This window comes from Lolium perenne, chromosome 3 (genome assembly GCF_019359855.2).
Source record: "Lolium perenne isolate Kyuss_39 chromosome 3, Kyuss_2.0, whole genome shotgun sequence".
Lineage (NCBI taxonomy): Eukaryota > Viridiplantae > Streptophyta > Magnoliopsida > Poales > Poaceae > Lolium > Lolium perenne.
The window spans coordinates 199,911,775-199,928,841 of NC_067246.2; the positions used below are offsets into that span (position 1 = coordinate 199,911,775).

At 44.1% G+C, this 17,067-nt stretch overlaps 1 protein-coding gene and 1 pseudogene across 1 annotated transcript; one reads left to right on the forward strand and one right to left on the reverse strand.

Moving 5' to 3' along the window:
* Positions 1 to 505: 505 nt before the first annotated feature.
* On the reverse strand, positions 506 to 1,780 carry LOC139838082 (uncharacterized; annotated as a pseudogene).
* A 9,500-nt stretch (positions 1,781 to 11,280) lies between these two features.
* LOC127339759 (cytosolic sulfotransferase 5) lies at positions 11,281 to 12,460 on the forward strand. Its single transcript, XM_051365573.2, has one exon. The coding sequence runs from the start codon at positions 11,307 to 11,309 to the stop codon at positions 12,303 to 12,305; it is 999 nt and encodes a 332-aa protein (XP_051221533.1). The 5' UTR covers positions 11,281 to 11,306; the 3' UTR covers positions 12,306 to 12,460.
* Positions 12,461 to 17,067: the final 4,607 nt, after the last annotated feature.

The following is a 17,067-nucleotide window of genomic DNA, read 5'->3' on the forward strand; positions in this document are numbered from 1 at the left end:
GGAGAAATATCTGAAACTGAAGAAGGAAGAAATTGATAGATTTGATGCCATTGAGGAGAAGAAGCTAGAGGATCCATACAACATCAACAAGTGCATCACTGTGATTGAAGGGTTAGATGGTCTACAACTAGGTGATATGCAAGGAGATCAGGGAAGTTTTCCTGTCATACTCTACTTCTGAACTACATTTGTCTTGGCTTAAAAGAGAGATTGCACGTGTCCAGATAAATCAGCAAACTTAGAACAATGATGGTGATGCATTAAGACCAGAAGGTTATATATTAAGGAAGGCGACATATAATTTTTTTCAATTCAGTTTGGTCACAGAGCTGACCTTAATGGCTTAGTGCGGTACATTTTGGTAGGTAGTCAAGATACTTTTGTTTAGGCATGCAATAGAACTTGCACTATTATTGCAGACTTGAACTACATGGTGGTACAACTTGCATGTCATATTACAAGCATATGAGTGGTAGCTGAACTTGGATGTTGTACCGAAGATATGCTAAGATCTATGTGATACATAGTCTTCCCACATTTGTTGTGCTATGCTATTTCTCATTTGCTTCCCAGCTTCTCTAGAGTAATTAAATGTGTGTATATCACTATCATAGTTGTGGCCTCCACTTGTCATATCAACAGGATCAATCTCCATATTAGTATTCTTAGGCCAAGAAAAATCTCCATTATGTAGACGTATGAAAATGCGTAACACACAACTAGCAACTGATATATCAATTTGTTTGGTAACTGAGTAATGTGAAGCCACTTTAAGTATTGGAAATCTCATTTTAAGTATACCAATAATTCTCTCGATATGGTTTCTAAGTTGTGCATGTCGTAGGTTGAATAACTCCTTGTAATTTCTTGGCCTTTGGCGAGCTCTTCCTTGTTCTTGTAAGTGATACCTAGTACCACGATATGGAGCAAGGAATTATGGTGTATTTGCATAGCCAGCATCTACAAGATAAAATTTTCCAGGAGGAACTTCAAAACCATGGTTAAGTGCATCTTGTAGCACTCTTGCATCTAAAGCCGATCCCTCCCAACCAGCATTTACATGCACAAACTTCAGATAAAAATCACAGGCCACCATAACATTTTATGAAATTGTTTGCTTCCTATTCCGGTATAGTTCTTTCTCATGCACTGGTACTTTCAGTGGAATGTGTGTGCCATCTATAGCATCGATGCAATTCAGCATAAAGACATGTACATGCATCATATATTATTCTCTTATTTTCTTGGAAATCATGTTATTTGAACTTGCTGGAACTAAAATGAGCATGGCCATGTATACATACCATAAAATAGGGGTAGAATTTTTGTTTGTTCAAGACAGGATGCGGATGAAGGGAAGGTGGCCGTATGTAGATATTTGAGAGCTTTGTAATTGCATCAAGTACTTGGCCAAAATAGAAACTTATTGTTTGTCCACTATGCTGAAACCAATCTACCAAGGTATCGGTTGCATTCTTAGCTAATGCATACAAAAATGTAGCAACTTGCTCTTCTACTGAGACATCTCTTCCGCCAACAAGGCGGTCTCTCTCACGCAATTTCTTAACCAAAGTTTGAAATATTTCAATCTCCATTCTGAAGTGCCTTTTGCATAGGTCCTCATGTCCATCTAAGATTTCAGTTAAACGATGTGCACTTGTAAGTACTGAAGTGTGCATAGCTCTTCTTGATGGTTGTGGTGAGTTCACTGCTAAAGTAGGAAGAAAAAAAGCGCAAAGTCATCCTCATTCTCTGATCTACAACGATAGCTTGGATCCATTGATGCTATGGCAAACAAGCCTATGAAAATTTTGTTGGTTACATTACAACATGATCAGATATGAAGTTGGGGCTTGAAGGTATAACTAAACGAAAACTGAAGATACGGACTTCATGGCCGGCCGGCCGGCTAGTAAACATTTGCAAGGAAAGAACGAACCTCTGTTTGAAGAATTGATCGGTCAACTACAAGGAAAACTTTTGCTGGCATTAATGAGAACTTGTAAGCTCCAGTAAGTTTCTTATGTGTATGAAGAATAGAGATAGTGAAGAAGAACGTCGTTCTTACATATGTATATGTGCAGCCCAACGGCTAGTCTAGTAACGGATATTTGTTTGAATGCTCAAACCTTAAATAATAATATTTTAATGTCCCAAAGTTCCTGTGCTTTTGCTATGCTCACATCAAACGCCCACATTGTCTCAATTCCTATGGTTTTCATTCCTATGGGATTTCAATGGACATCCCATACCAGTCCTTTATTTTTCATATTCCTACAACTTTCCTACCCTATGAACCAAAGGGGCCCTAAACTTGTTTTTTAGCCCTAAATAGGAGTTGACAGGGGGCAAATCAAACAAAAGGCAACCGATGCTCTTCTCGTTCTGCAGAGTCACTACACCTGGGCATTTCTCGGGCCGGGTTAGGTTTCAGGCCGGACCCAAAAAAGCCCGAACCTAAATTCCTAGGCCCGTGCCTGACCCGGCCCGAACTTCGGGCTTACCAACCAGGCCCGAACTGAACAGATAAAATCCTGGCCCGGTCCAACAAGCCCCCAAACTAAGCCTAAATCATGTTTCCTGCAAGCCTGAGCCTAGGCCGGATTCATCCTAATTTTCGGGCCGGGTCGGGTCGGACCGGGCTACCCATGCACCTAACTACTTCACACCAAGAACAAAACTAGAATGGTAGAGACAAATTTGGAGTAAAGAGGGTTAACATGGAGTCGCCCAGTCTGGTTCTAGCTGCCGCCGCGCATGTTTCTGTCGCTGAGTCTGGATTGCCGCGCCCCGTCGCTGAGCCGAAAACTCGCGTCTGTGATGTGAGATTGCCCACGGATTTCCAAACCGTCAACAGCATGTCTCCGTGATGGTTTTTTGACCTTTGCTGACGAAGTAAAATCATCGACTAAACCCGAACTGGTTGTAGTGTTTTCCATGTCATACCAATAAGTTAGCGGAGACCTGGAAAACGGTATTTTTTTAGGATAATGAAGTTACGGAAATATGGAAGGTCGAGCTTGAGGAAAAGCGGGTGTGTGATTCATTCTGACTATCCAAGAGGTCATTCTACCGATGGAGATGAGAATCCCTTCTCATGTTGAGACTGAAAATCACCAATCAGATAATGAAGAAGATCCTCATAATAATGATACCTCCCCACCACCATCTCCTATGAGAAGATCACATCGAGAAAGAAGAAAAGCCATCTCAGATGATTATATCACTTACATGAGTGATGATGTAAATGATATAGGAAAGGTGGATGATCCAACCTCATATAAGGAGGCATTAAAAGTTTGAATTCATCAAAGTGGCAAGTTTCCATGGAAGACGAGTTGAAATCTATGAGCTCAAAAGATGTTTCAGACTTAGTAGAAGTTTCTAATGGTTCCAAAAGAGTAGGCTGCAAATAAGTCTATGAAACTAAGTACAACTCCAAAGGAAACGTCGAAAGGTTCAAAACAACATTTTAAGAAATCCATCTATGGCTTGAAGTAAGCTTCAAGATGGTGGTACCTCAAGTTCGACAAAATTATTAGAACTTTTGGTTTTATGGAAAATGTTGTGGACAACTGCATTTATGTTAAGTTTAAGGAAAGTAGGTTTAAAATATTAGTCTTGTATGTGGATGACATATTGTTGACCTGCAGTGATAAGGATATGTTGCACGAGACCAAGAATTTTCTTTCTTACAATTTTGATATGAAAGATCTCCATGAAGCTTCATATGTTCTAGGAATTGAGATTCATCGAGATAGGTCTAAAGGTGGTTGGGACTATCACAAAAGCCATACTTTGAGTGAGTACTAATGAAATACAATATGCATAAGTGCTTTGGATCACCTATTCCAATAGTCATGTGTGATAAGTTTGGGACATTTCAAGGTTCAAGGAACAAAACTGAAACTGATCATATAAAATCGGTTCCTTATGCTTCAACTGAAGCATCATGTATGCACAAGTATGTACGCGCCCTGACTTGGCTTTTGTAATCGGGATGCTTGACATATTCCAATCAAATTCAGGATTAGACCACTTGATGGCTGCAAAAAAAAGTCTTGCTTCATATGTGAAAAACGAAAGACTACATGCTTACATATAGAAGGTCTGATAACCTGAAAATTGTTGGTTATTCAGATGTTAATTATGCCTATGTGGATAGTAAGAAATCTACGTCAGGTTATATATTCACACTTGTCGGGGGATCTATATCATGAAAAAGCTCCAAATAAATGATATTTGCTTCATCTACGATGCAAGCATATTATATAGCACGTTATGAGGCCACTGGCCAGGCTTCATGATTCAAGAATTTTATTTCCGGGCTTAAAGTGGTTAACAACATTTTAAGACCACTTCTATTGTATTGCAATAATAAACCCGCATATTTCTATGCGAGTAACAAGAAGTCAAGTGTTTAAGCACATTGACATTAAGTATCATATTGTGAAACATAGAATCTAGGATCAAATATAAAATCTCAGTTGCAGTCCCACTTGCAACTCTCGTGTTATCACAAATCTCGACCCAATTCCACAATTTGTTATTTAGGAATCAACCAAACTTAAACCTCAGCGGATCAAGATTAGCAAAAGCGATAAAACTATATAAAAATACAAATAACCATGCAATGTTTTTTTAGGAAATACTTTTTGCGCACACGGTTGGTGAAACTTTAATATATTGAAAATAATGTATGCATAACTTAATAAATATAAATAAATAAAAAGGTACTCAATTTTGTCTAGATACAAATGTATCTAGTCATAACAAACATGTCTAAATACATCCATATTCAGATAAAGTTGAGTCAATTAATTTAAATCATATAGAGCAAAATAATTTTTTTATGTGCACAAAGGACAAAAAAAAAGAGAAATCGATAAATTAAATCTTAGTAGAAAATTCTTAGTATATAATATAAAAGTGGGGAGTGGTGTTTTGGCCTTCATTTTGAAATTAATCTTACACATATTTTGAAATTTCAAAAAAAATTGAAACAAAAAATTTGCACGTAGATCTTCACGTGGCACACGCTCACAACGTCGTTTCAGAAAAAAATTGACTTGTCATGTGGCGTGTGTAAAAGAGACAAAATTCAGTGCTAAGAATTAATGTTGTTCACAAGATTTTTTTTTCTTTTTTACATATACCTTAAAATATATATTTCTCTCATGAAACTTAGCGAACTCACATGTATTATGAAGATGTACATGTTAATTTTTTTGTAATTTTTTTCAACACTTACAAATAGAATTATTTGGTAGAGGTAGCATATATACCTGGAGCCGGATTAAATTTCCTATAAAAGCGATGATACACAGTGTCACCGAAACAAGTGTGGTTGGTGCGGTGCTAGATAAGTTCAGTAGATAATATATTTCTCCGTGTCATTACTATGATAAGACAGGCAAGGCCAAAAGCTATTAGGAGCCCGTGAGCAACAAGTAGACAGAAAAATAAACAACAAAAATCGCACGAATCTTCGCGTAAAAGCTAACGGTTATACATTGGACTAAGCACTAACCAAGTTCTCAGCTAGCTTAGCTGAGAAAAAACGAAAGTTATGATAACTAGATATGTTACTCCCTCCATCCCGATTCATAGGACATGTATGTATCCCTATATCATAAATTTGAGCAACATAATTACATGATATATATACAAAATACATATTGTTAGAAAATTTAGATATTTTATTTTCTAATGATATAATTTTTATGTTATACAATTTATATTATGTTAGTTAAAATAATGATCTAGGGATACGTGTATGCTCTATAAATGAGGACAGAGAGAGTACCATAGAATCACACTATTTAAAACAAATTGAGTCCAGCCTTAGACTGCTCATAGTGGGAGTAACATAGCTAGTAACATCACACATCTCAAGGCATTTTGGTGACATGGCATGCGAATAAATGAAGAAAGAGAGTGAGGTGGTAACTAGCTATGTTACCATAACATCACACACCCCAAGGCAAAATGAGTCTACAACATAATAAATGATACAATGCATGATACCACATATAAGTTACTACCCACTATGAAGGTAGTAACATAGACTAGTAACATGGCATATGTTACTAGTCTAAGTTACTTCCCACTATGAGCAGCCTTATAAATATGACTTTGCATGATAACATAAATATGTTAGGGAGCCGTTAATGTGTCCCTTTCCCACGAGTTGCACGCGTAGTGTTAGATATTGCAAAAGTTTCCGAAAACTCCCTAGTACGCCCGAGCTTGAGTGATCTGGATATCCACACTACATCAAACCGTTGGAATCTTTACATGATGTCATAATCTGGTTGTATAAGATGCAGTAATTCCACGGGTCAATACACCCAGCTCGGGGAGCCAACCACCTCCACCGTAAGCAACATGCATATGTGAACCAAAAAGGAAACAGTTCTACGAGGTAGGCCGTGGCAGAATCGGTACTGGTCCTGTTCCTGAAGATGGCCCCCGGATGAACAGGAAATTCGTCCCAGCTACCAAGGAACACCTGGTTGCCTCCAAGATCGGCGGCATCGGCCTAATTTGATAGTTGTAGGAGCAGCAATCAGGGGTCTTTTCCATGCAATCTCGGGGCCTGACCCGATATTTTTTCAGCACTAATATATACAGTATTACCAGTAAGATCTCGGAACAGTTTCTGTTGGAAGTTATATATTTGTGTACAAGATGAACCAGCAACCCGAAAGAATCCCAAAAATAACTTTGAATAAGTAACCGATGGAATTTCATTTAAATTTACATAAAATTAAATTAAACTTGAACTTTAAACTACACTTAACCCTAATCTACTGACCGTCGGTTGGAATGCGCGACGGGCCTCGTCGTCGTTCTTCCCCTTTCTTGCCGCCTGCAACCGTACCCGCCTCTCCGCCCTTGCTTTGTGCATCTGGCGGTGGAGCATGGCCGCCGGCGACGCCTCAGCGTGGCCTGCCACTGGCGAGACTCCTTGTTCTGGGCGAGCCTCGTTTGCTCGCGGGCGGCCGCCTCGGCCTGACGCTGAGCGTTGAGCTCAAGCAGTTTCTGCCGCTCGGCCACCATGAGGAGACGTCCTGCCTCCTCCGTAGCCTCCCGCTGGCGCGAGATCTCGACGGCGTGCTCGAAGTTGGCATCATTGATGTACTCGAGTTGTTCCTCCTTCAACCTCCGGAAGCGCTGCGCGTTGAAGGAGGCCGGGATTGCCGCTTGCTCCGGATCACCGTGGAACTGCTGCTCCTCACCCCATTGCGCCACCTCCTCCGCTGCCTCAACTTCTGCGTCTGTCGTTCCACTCGTCGAATGGAGTCACCGGAGTCGTCGGAGTTGAAGTCCCGTAGCTCGAACTCGGCGTCGAGCAGCGACGGGGTCACATGATCGGGTTGCGGCGGTTGTGGCTGTTGTGGTGGTTGTGGTTCCGATGGCGGCGTACGGTCGTTCCGGCCTAGCATCAAGTACGTGGTCGCCAGCAGCCGCGACATTGTTCTGGAGAGGAGAGCGTCAGTGGTGGAGAGGAGAGCGTTGGTGGTGGAGAGGAGAAGATAGTGTGGCAGAGGGCGAATTAGCCCGGGAGGCACAGACCATTGCGTTCACCCAAATCGTGGAGAAGATGATGGCCGACAATCATGCCGCCATGACTGCTAGGGATGAGAAGAAGCGTCTGGAAAAAGAGGCCGCAGCTGCCATCTACCTCAACCTCACGAAAGAGGTCATTGAGGTCCAAAGGATGAACGTCGAGCCCAAAAAGGCAGACGTCGAGGCTAAATTCCGTCACGCCGAGGCCAGGAGGATGGACGCCGAGACCAAGACCCGTGCAGAGGACACAAGAATCATGCTAGCCGACTTGAGCGGCGTCGACGACGACACCAGGGCTGGTTCATGAAGAGGCGCGCGGAAATCCGCGCGCGAGACACCTGATCACCGATGCCATGCGCCCAGCACGATGGCTTCCTTTTGGACTTTTTATGTTGTTCAGATCTTGTTGTGCCCCTTTTGGACTCCACTTTACGGCGTACCATGTGCAAAGTGTGATGAACTTATTTTAGACCTCAATTTGACGTATAATTTCGTGCAAATTTGATCTAATTTGAGGCTACAACCTCTTTTCTGAATTATCTGACCCGCGCCGGAAATGCGTCGGCCCGCTGGAGCCACCCCGACACAAACGGACGCACAATCATTTCCACGTCCGCCAGGCGACGCAAACGGACGCCCACGAACAATTTGGACGTCCGAAATGCGTCGCCCCATTGGAGATGCCCTAACAAAACATAATTAATTCAAACTTTTGTTATCACATGAGCTACTAAGTAATGTAAGTTGGATGCCATGATTTAGTGATGCATCTGTGCAACCAGAAACAAAAGTTTGCCATGTGTGTGTGGAATTCGTTCCATCTCTCCAGGCAAGGAGGGGGAACCTAAAAAAATAGAATTAATTCATGTAACCTGAGATTCATGAATGGATCCAACTTACAGTAATTACACAAATTGCACTCAACAATTTTTTCTCATGGATCCTCAGGTTCATGAATAATTTTTCTCTTCGCAGAGACAGCTTACACAGTCTTTTTCCCGTACGTGGTCAAATAGATGAATGAATTTTGTTGAGTGCAATTTTCTCTGCCAAACTGAAGAAATTACATACTTAGTAGCGCGTACGGGCAAAAGACTGAACTACCATGGATCCTCATGACAGCCACATGTCGAACTAGGAGAAAAAAGCATACCGTTCATGAATAAAAATAAAAAAGTTATGTACTGACGAGGACGGGCAAAGTACCTCCTCTAGTCCTCTTCCATCCAGAGGCGACGGCGCTGGCCCGCATCGCCGGCCTCAGCCTGCAATTCCTCGACAGCGTCCGCCGTGCAGTTCGCGCCCTACCACCGTATTGCCGGATTCAGTAATGTTACTGTCACCAACGACCACCGTCGGAGCGTCGGCCGCAGCGTCCTCTGGCAGAGAAGAACAGCCAACGACGGCTTCCACTTCACCCCGCCGGCTCCTCACTTGCGCCAGAACCAAAATAAAAAGAGGGTAAGCCATGGTCTTTTTCTTGATTTGTTGGAGCCCGATGTGGATTGACAGGGGGGAAACCGGAACTCTTTCTCGCCTCGGCTCCAGATCTCTGAAGAAGACGGCAGCCATTCACGCCCCAAAATCCTCGCCGAGACCCTCTTCCGTCGCTCCAGAGCGGTGTGGAGGGCCGCCGCATGCAGTATCACCTGCAAGATGCAAGTTACTCCCCACCCCGTGGTGCCAAATTTTGTCAACGGCTTCGGCATCAGCCAGCACAGGGGTCGGTACATGATGTGCCCATCCATGCATCCTGTTCCGGTTCTACGCTCTGCCCTGGCACCAGACAAACCTGTACACCCTAGTTAATGGAGCACCTCCCCAACTGCCCCCATTCACTACGGGAGAATTGCCGTACGCCGACGGCCAGGCGATGTACCGACGGCAAAATATCGGGATCGTCGGCACAGTAGCCTCCGGAGCGCGGCGACGAGGATGACCGTCGGTGTTAAATTGGCCGTCGGTACAGGCTGGATGTGCCGACGGTCACCGTCGGCATAGTTCTGGCCGTCGGCACAGGACCAGTCTAGCCGTCGGCACAACATTTTTTTTCCTTTTTTTCCACTACAGACCTGTGCCGACGGTTTAACCGTCGGCATAGCTTTTTCCTATTTCTCCATGGCAGTCTTCAAAAAAGCATAACTAAATCATTCTAATTGAGAAAAATAAGTATAATATATCAAATTTTGCAGAAAAACAAGATCTATCATAGAAAAATATCAAAAATGGAATATTTTGAATACCTAAATAAATTTTCTTAGAAGTGAGCTATAATGTTCGAGGTTTCATGGCTTTCACACACGCCAAAAATGAAAAATGGTCGCTCGTGGGTCGGATTAGAAATCCACGTCTGGGGTATTGCTTACCATCCTAGGGCCCACACACGTGCCAAATATGACCTCGTTTCGGCAAATTATGCCATGCCGAGGCCGTTTCCCACCTTATTTCCCCTGAAATCCATAGAACCCCGGAAGTGATAGCTCTTTTCGTGAAGGGTTTTCCAAAATAATTGCCACATGGGTTCTCAAATAGCTAACGCGTGTACATGCCATGTGATAGGTGGTGCGTAGGTGGTCTACTATCATCGCACAGAGGTTTCACGTCATACTAAAATGCGCCCCATGTAACTGCTTCACAAATAAAAACTGTTTGGGCACGCTAAAAATGAAAAGATGTTTTCCCGTGGGCCGGATTAGAAACTAGAGGTACTTGATCTATTGCTCACGATTTTTGGGTAAATTAAATTGTAGGTTCAAAATATGATATGGATGTCATATTTGTATTCCTCTCATTTTTCTGATCAATTTAGACATATTATTTGCCAAATTCGTATTTACTGATATTAATTATTCCATATTAAATAAAAAGACAAAAATGAAATCATTTAATTGTTTTTCAAATTATATATTATTATTATTTATATATATTCATTGTTGTTTACTTAAGTAATTGTTTAGAATTCAAAAATATAGAGATGTGGCAGCACGGTCAAAGGGTTAATATGATTGATATGGTAGTATTAACAACAAGGGCGTCATTTCTTTAATGGAAGCTTATCAAGTACAATTTGACCTAATATTAGGTGTACTAAGTGTAAGTGTGATTGTGAAAGATTAACAAGTAAAAAAAAATAAGAAGAAAATAGAAAAAAAAATTAAAAATATAATTTGAATCTTTTTTCAAAAAAAATTTGAAAATTTTGAAATACTATGCCGACGGTATAACCGTCGGCACAACAATCTGTGCCGACGGCCAGTCTGTGCCGACGGTGATCGGACAGTCCCCGACCAGAACTATGCCGACGACGCTACGCTGACGGTCACCGTCGGCACAGCCTATGCCGACGGCCTTCTTTGCTGTGCCGACGGCTGCCAGCCGTCGGCAGACTGGAGCTCTCCCGTAGTGATTTACTTCGTACGTTTTGTTCACGCACCACCGTGCATGTATCCTACGGCGTATTCGTTAGACAACAAGTTCTGACATTTCTTCAATTAATGCCCGTGCATGGACGCATCGCCACCCAATGCGACTAGCGATATCCGGATCACTCAAGCCCGAGCGCTATTCGTCCGCTCTCAAAAGTTTCACCTTTCTATAGGCAAAGAGAGTAGAGAGCCATTTTTGCGTGCGATCGGGTTTGGTGTGGTCGGGGTGCATATATGGCAATAAAACTCGGAGCGGAGGACCTAAGCCAGTCCAGAGCCAGACTCGAGAGAGCAAATACCAGCGTGCCAATGGGCGAGGTGGACGGCTTGGCGACGTACGAGGCGCTCGCCTCCTCCCTTCCGACGTGCCGAGGCCTCGGGCGTGCTCCGTACCGCATATACGGCAACTTCATGTACCCGGCGCACCTCATGGCGTCGACGCTCGCCATGCGAGACGCCTTCGTCGCCCGCCCCACCGACGTCGTCCTCGCCACCATGCCCAAATCCGGCACCACGTGGCTCAAGGCCCTAGTCTTCGCCGTCGCCCGCCGCAACCACCACGCGCCGGACGACGCGCGCCACCCGCTCCTCTGCTTCAGCCCGCACGACCTCGTCCCATTCCTGCACACCCTCTACGAAAGCCACCGCCGCCCGGACCCTCCCAGCTCGCGCCTCGAGGAGGAGGAGATGCCGCCGCCGCGCATCCTGGCGGTGCACGCGCCCTTCTCGCTCCTGCAGGCGTCGTCTGTGGCGGAGTCCAGGTGCCGCATCGTGTACCTCTGCCGAGACCCTAAGGACGTGCTCGTCTCGTTCTGGCACTACATCCACAAGGCCGCGCCTCCGAGCTCCGGCGCCGCCTGCTCGCCGCCGTTCCCCGATGCATTCGAACTGTTCTGCGACGGCGTCTCGCCCTTCGGACCAGTGTGGGACCATATGGCCGAGTACTGGAAGGAGAGCGTGGCGCGGCCGGAGGAGGTCATGTTCCTCCGGTACGAGCACCTCAAGAAAGACACCGTGGGGAGCGTGAAGCAGCTGGCGGAGTTCCTCGGCTGCCCGTTCACCGTCGACGAGGTGGCCAGAGGCGTCCCCGAGGCGGTCGTGGCGCTGTGCAGCATGGACCGGATGAGGAGCGTCAAGGCCAACCGGGACGGCGAGCACGGGGTTGGCTGGACTTTCAAGAATTCGGCCTTCTTCAGAAAGGGAGAGGTTGGGGATTGGAAGGAGCTCATGACGCCCGAGATGGCGCGCAGGATTGACGCCATCGTGGAGGAAAAGCTGCGAGGCTCTGGACTCTCCATGATCCCGTAGCTGAGGTTTATATTCTTCCTGTTAATGTTATAACTGGTCGTCGTGGTCAATGCCCTAGCTACATGGGATGCATCTTTGGCTCGTTGCCGGTAACTTGCTCTACCCAATATGTACAGTTGTACACCCATGTCCATCTCGGACAACGGAATGGCTCACACGGGTTATCTAGAGGCCTCTTGAGACCATCTCCACCTCCCCACGGCTAAATCCAGCGTTAAATAGCGTCGGATTAGATGAAAGTTTCGACCGGGGAACGCCGAAGTTTCAGCCGCCTCCCCGGTAGACGCCCGCTGTTTGGCGTTTTTTAGAAAAAAAACATCTCTGGCTGCCAAATATCTAGCACAGTTTGGCGAATTTGACCGGTTTTACCAATATTTGGCTTATTTTTACAAATAAACGTTACAGTTCAACAAAACAAGCAAATAAATTGACAAGTTTTCAAACAAATCAAATGGAAACTAGTTAGTGTTGCCTCGAAGCGTCCATATATGCTCCACCAGATCATCCTGCAGTTGTTGATGCATTATGAAGTCTCGAATCTCCTGATCCATAGCGATGAACGCAGCCCACGATGCCGGCACCTGGTGATTAGGCTGTGCAAGAGGACCCTCTCTGTCATATGGGTCATATGGTGCAGCTTGTTTACTCAGAGGAACCTGATACTTTCGCTCATTCTCGATAATCATGTTGTGTAAGCACACAACAGTTCATCACCTTCCACATCTGATCTTTGGACCAAGTCAAAGCGGGAAACTGGACTACAGCAAATCTCTGCAGGAGAACACCAAATGCACGCTCGACGCCCTTTCGGCAACCTTCTTGCTCCATGACAAACTCCAGCTCCTTCGGGATGACGGGGCTTAAGATAGTCTTCACAAATGTTGCCCACTTTGGATAGATACCGTCTGCAAGATAGTATTTCTTGTTGTACTGCCGGCCATTGATCACAAAATTAACTGGGGGAGCATGATCCTCAACAAGCTTGGAGAAGATCGGCGAGCACTGCAAGACGTTGATGTTGTTGTTGGATCCCGACATACCAAAGAAGGAGTGCCAAATCCAGAGATCATGGGTAGCCACTGCCTCAAATATCACATTGCATCCTTTTTTTTTGTGACCCTTGTACATTTCCTGCCAGGTAAACAGAGGGTTCTTCCATTTCCAATGCATGCAGTCAATGCTTCCAAGCATCCCTAGAAATCCGTGAGCTTCATTGACAGCGAGGATCTTAGCAGTGTCTTCGACAGTGGGTGATCTCAAGTAGATGTCCCCGAACACTGCTATCACCGCCCTGCAGAACCGATAGAAACAATCAAAGGCGATGGACTCCGCCATCCGAATATAGTCATCGATAGAATCACCAGGAGCTCCATATGCCAGCATCCGCATAGCCACCGTGCACTTTTGGAGCGCGGAAAACCCTGCCATGCCGGTGCAATCCAACTTACATCTGAAATAGGAGTCATACTATCGAAGGGCATACACATTTCTCAGGAAGAGCTTCCGACTCATCCCGAAACGACGCCTAAAAACATCCTCACCGTGCAATGGGTCATCGGCGAAGTAGTCGGTGTAGAGCATGCAATAGCCCTCCATTCGCTACCTCGGCTTGCACTTCCGGCGACCTGGTGCCAACCCACCATGGCAACCAATGGCCGACTCAGCGTACAAGCTAGACAGGTAAGCTAGGATCAACATGTGCTCCTCGTCTTGGGCGACGACTGCCATTTCTTCTTCAGAAAGCTCGGGGAACATATGCTCCTCCTTCTCGTCGGAGTCCATGTCCGGCCAGGCAATAGGAAGAACACCTACCTGGCGTGTCGACGAGGCGCGACGCGAGGGAGTTGCCCGACAGTGGAATATAGGCAGAGGGCACGACGGGCGGCGGAATATCGGCTGCTGGGTGGAGGGACGGTGGAGTTCAGGCAACCGGCCGGCGGATTGGCGAGGGGTGGTTCCGGCGGCGACAGAGCAACGAGAGGGGAAGGGGGATTTGCGTCGAGAAAGTGGTGGGGTTTGTGTGTCCTCTCGCCAACAGAGCGGGCCCATCCCCGGTTTTCTCTCGTCCGGAGTCCCCGAACGCACCCGGGGGGGGGGGGGGGCGGGGATGGCCTAGGCTCTCCGGATGGATTAAAGCCAAATCCGGGGGAAAACAAGGAGCCCGGGGCGCGGCTGGGCCGAATAACACCGTCCAGATATAAAAAAGGGTTGTCGGGGGCCTCATCGGGGAGACGGCTGTAGATGCTCTGATTCCTCGAATAAGAACTTTCCTCTAGCCGTGCAAGCTAAATTTGGTTCAACATGTGGTGTGCTCATGCATGTGATGCCGTGAAATTTATCTTAACTTTCTCTAAAATTGAATGTATCTAGTTACTATTTCTTTAAAATGGTTTAAAATTGGTTCCTTAGACATTGAAATGCTCATTTTTATTGCTCTTAACTTCCGTAGCACGTGAGATAAAAGCACTACTAGTAGTACGTAATATTTTCCTTTCGTAGTTTATCGCCATATGTCATCATAATATATAGAACTTATATTCCATTTGGAGTTTGGACCTATATCTTAGTTAAGTAATCTCAGTACAAAGAAAGTATGAAGCTTTGCCAAGATCGTTTATATCATAATTAGAAAGATGAAATCTCTTGGCTTGCCAATAAGATTATATCTACATAAAATAGTGAAGTTTACCCCCCCCCCCCCCTCCCCCCCTCCTCGTCTTGAGTACCATTGTAACATTGTTTCTTTAATACATGCAAGATTTATTTGGATTCACATTTGGTTTTGTAGAGCCATTTATGGACTACCACTATTTAACTCATTTAGAAAACTCTAAGTTCTTTACGCCATTAAAACTCATAATCCTCATCCTATATGGAAAAATCAACCAAGGCCACACGCTATATCATGACGAAATTACAGTGGCAAACTGGCAACATTAGTATTCATGTGTGCTTTGTGATGTTCATAAGGGAGAAAGTACATGTTATCATGAAAAGGAAATCACTAAATGTGACTTTCATTCATTCCAGTCTAATCATTTACTTTTCAAATAGGACTACTCATTGGTTCCATCCTACTTAGAGAATTAATACATTATCATTTTGAACATTAGAATTTTGGAGTAAAAAAAGTGAGTACAATATCCAATATTAAACGAGACATTCAATTCCCCCTTGAAATGTGGTAAATTTCTCTTAGAGAGCAAAAATCACACTCCCATTGCTGAAATGGGATGATATCTTTGTGAGCATATGATGGCAACAAATATGTGTGTACCAACTCGTTGGGACTCCAAGTGCATAGTGTTGTAGAAAGGGTCTTTAGCCCACAAGGGTGACTCAAGGGTTTATATCGAACTCTGGGAGTTGGCTTAGAAACTGAAATTTTCTTCTCCTCTTCTAGCAACTGCGAAATAAACTTCTTTCTTTGTGTCCCCAACTACACGTGTGGTTTTCAAGCACAAGGTTTCGTATTAGTAATAAGAAATACAATGATAACTTAAAGTAAAATAAAGTAAACAACCTAAGCAAGCTAAATACAAATAGTACAATGGTAATGGTTTTTGGGCTTTGTGTGTGTATGTGAAGAAAGTATTTTTGGTATTTTTCGGATTAATAAATAACAATAAATTTAAAGTGTGGTAATAGTGTTGGAAAGGTGTTTATAATGATTTAAAATAGACCGGAATTCATGGGTTCACTTGTCTACTCTATTTTATGTTGTAGTGGACACAAACAATTCATCAATGGCATAATATTGGTGAAACTTCAGTATGTGTTTGATAAGCATTCATATGGGCATTACGTCCTAACATAGAGATGATGCAACACATCTCTTTTATACTTCTTAAGAAAAAGAAAACTCTAAATAATATTTAATTAAGAATCCACAGAGTATATCCTTAAGTAATTTAACATAATGTTTGAATATCAAATATGTTACCTTGAACAAACAAGACTATCACACTGTCACATGATAATTATAGCACATGTATTCACTTTATCCCTTGTGAGGCAGCAAAAGAAAGGTAAATACCATAGTAGATCTTGAATTTATTGTCACTATTCAATCACTACCAACATGCTACTCCATCTAATACACACTTCTTCCCACACATGTTCTTGCATACAAGCTGGATCAGAACAAGTACTTAAGAATGGGATACATGATATGCATCTATCAATACATTTTACACACAATAGGTTCCAATCTCATATATCAATATCATAGAATAAAGATCCACCACATAGAAATTACATATATGACCATAATCATGTTGGTCAGCTCATATGGTACTACATCTATGAAGAAAAAGAGAAAAATAGATCAAACTACTACCACAAATCCATAGTCCAGAGGTGGATTGCCCCATCTTCATCATGGTGATGATGATGCAGACATTGGAGAAGGTGGAGATCCCTTCGGTGGTGGCTCCGACGGAGTTCCCCTCTCCAATGTTCGCTGGTTCTAGATCTGTTTTGGTGTTTCGTTGTTTCTGCGATGCTCCCTTCAAGAAATCCTCGGGAAGTTCTTTATATAGGAATTTTTAGGTCAGATGGAGTCCGTGGGCGAAAGAATCAAGCGAATCGGACGGTCGAGGAGGGAAGGTGCCTGGGTGGAGCACCCCTGGTTGGGCACGCCACCAGTCTCTTTTGGCCATCATGGCCCATCTCGTGAGGTCCAAATGCTCTAGATGCTTCTCTTGATGAAATATGGACATTCCCGGAATCTTAGCTCAATTTGATTTCGCTTGGATCCCTA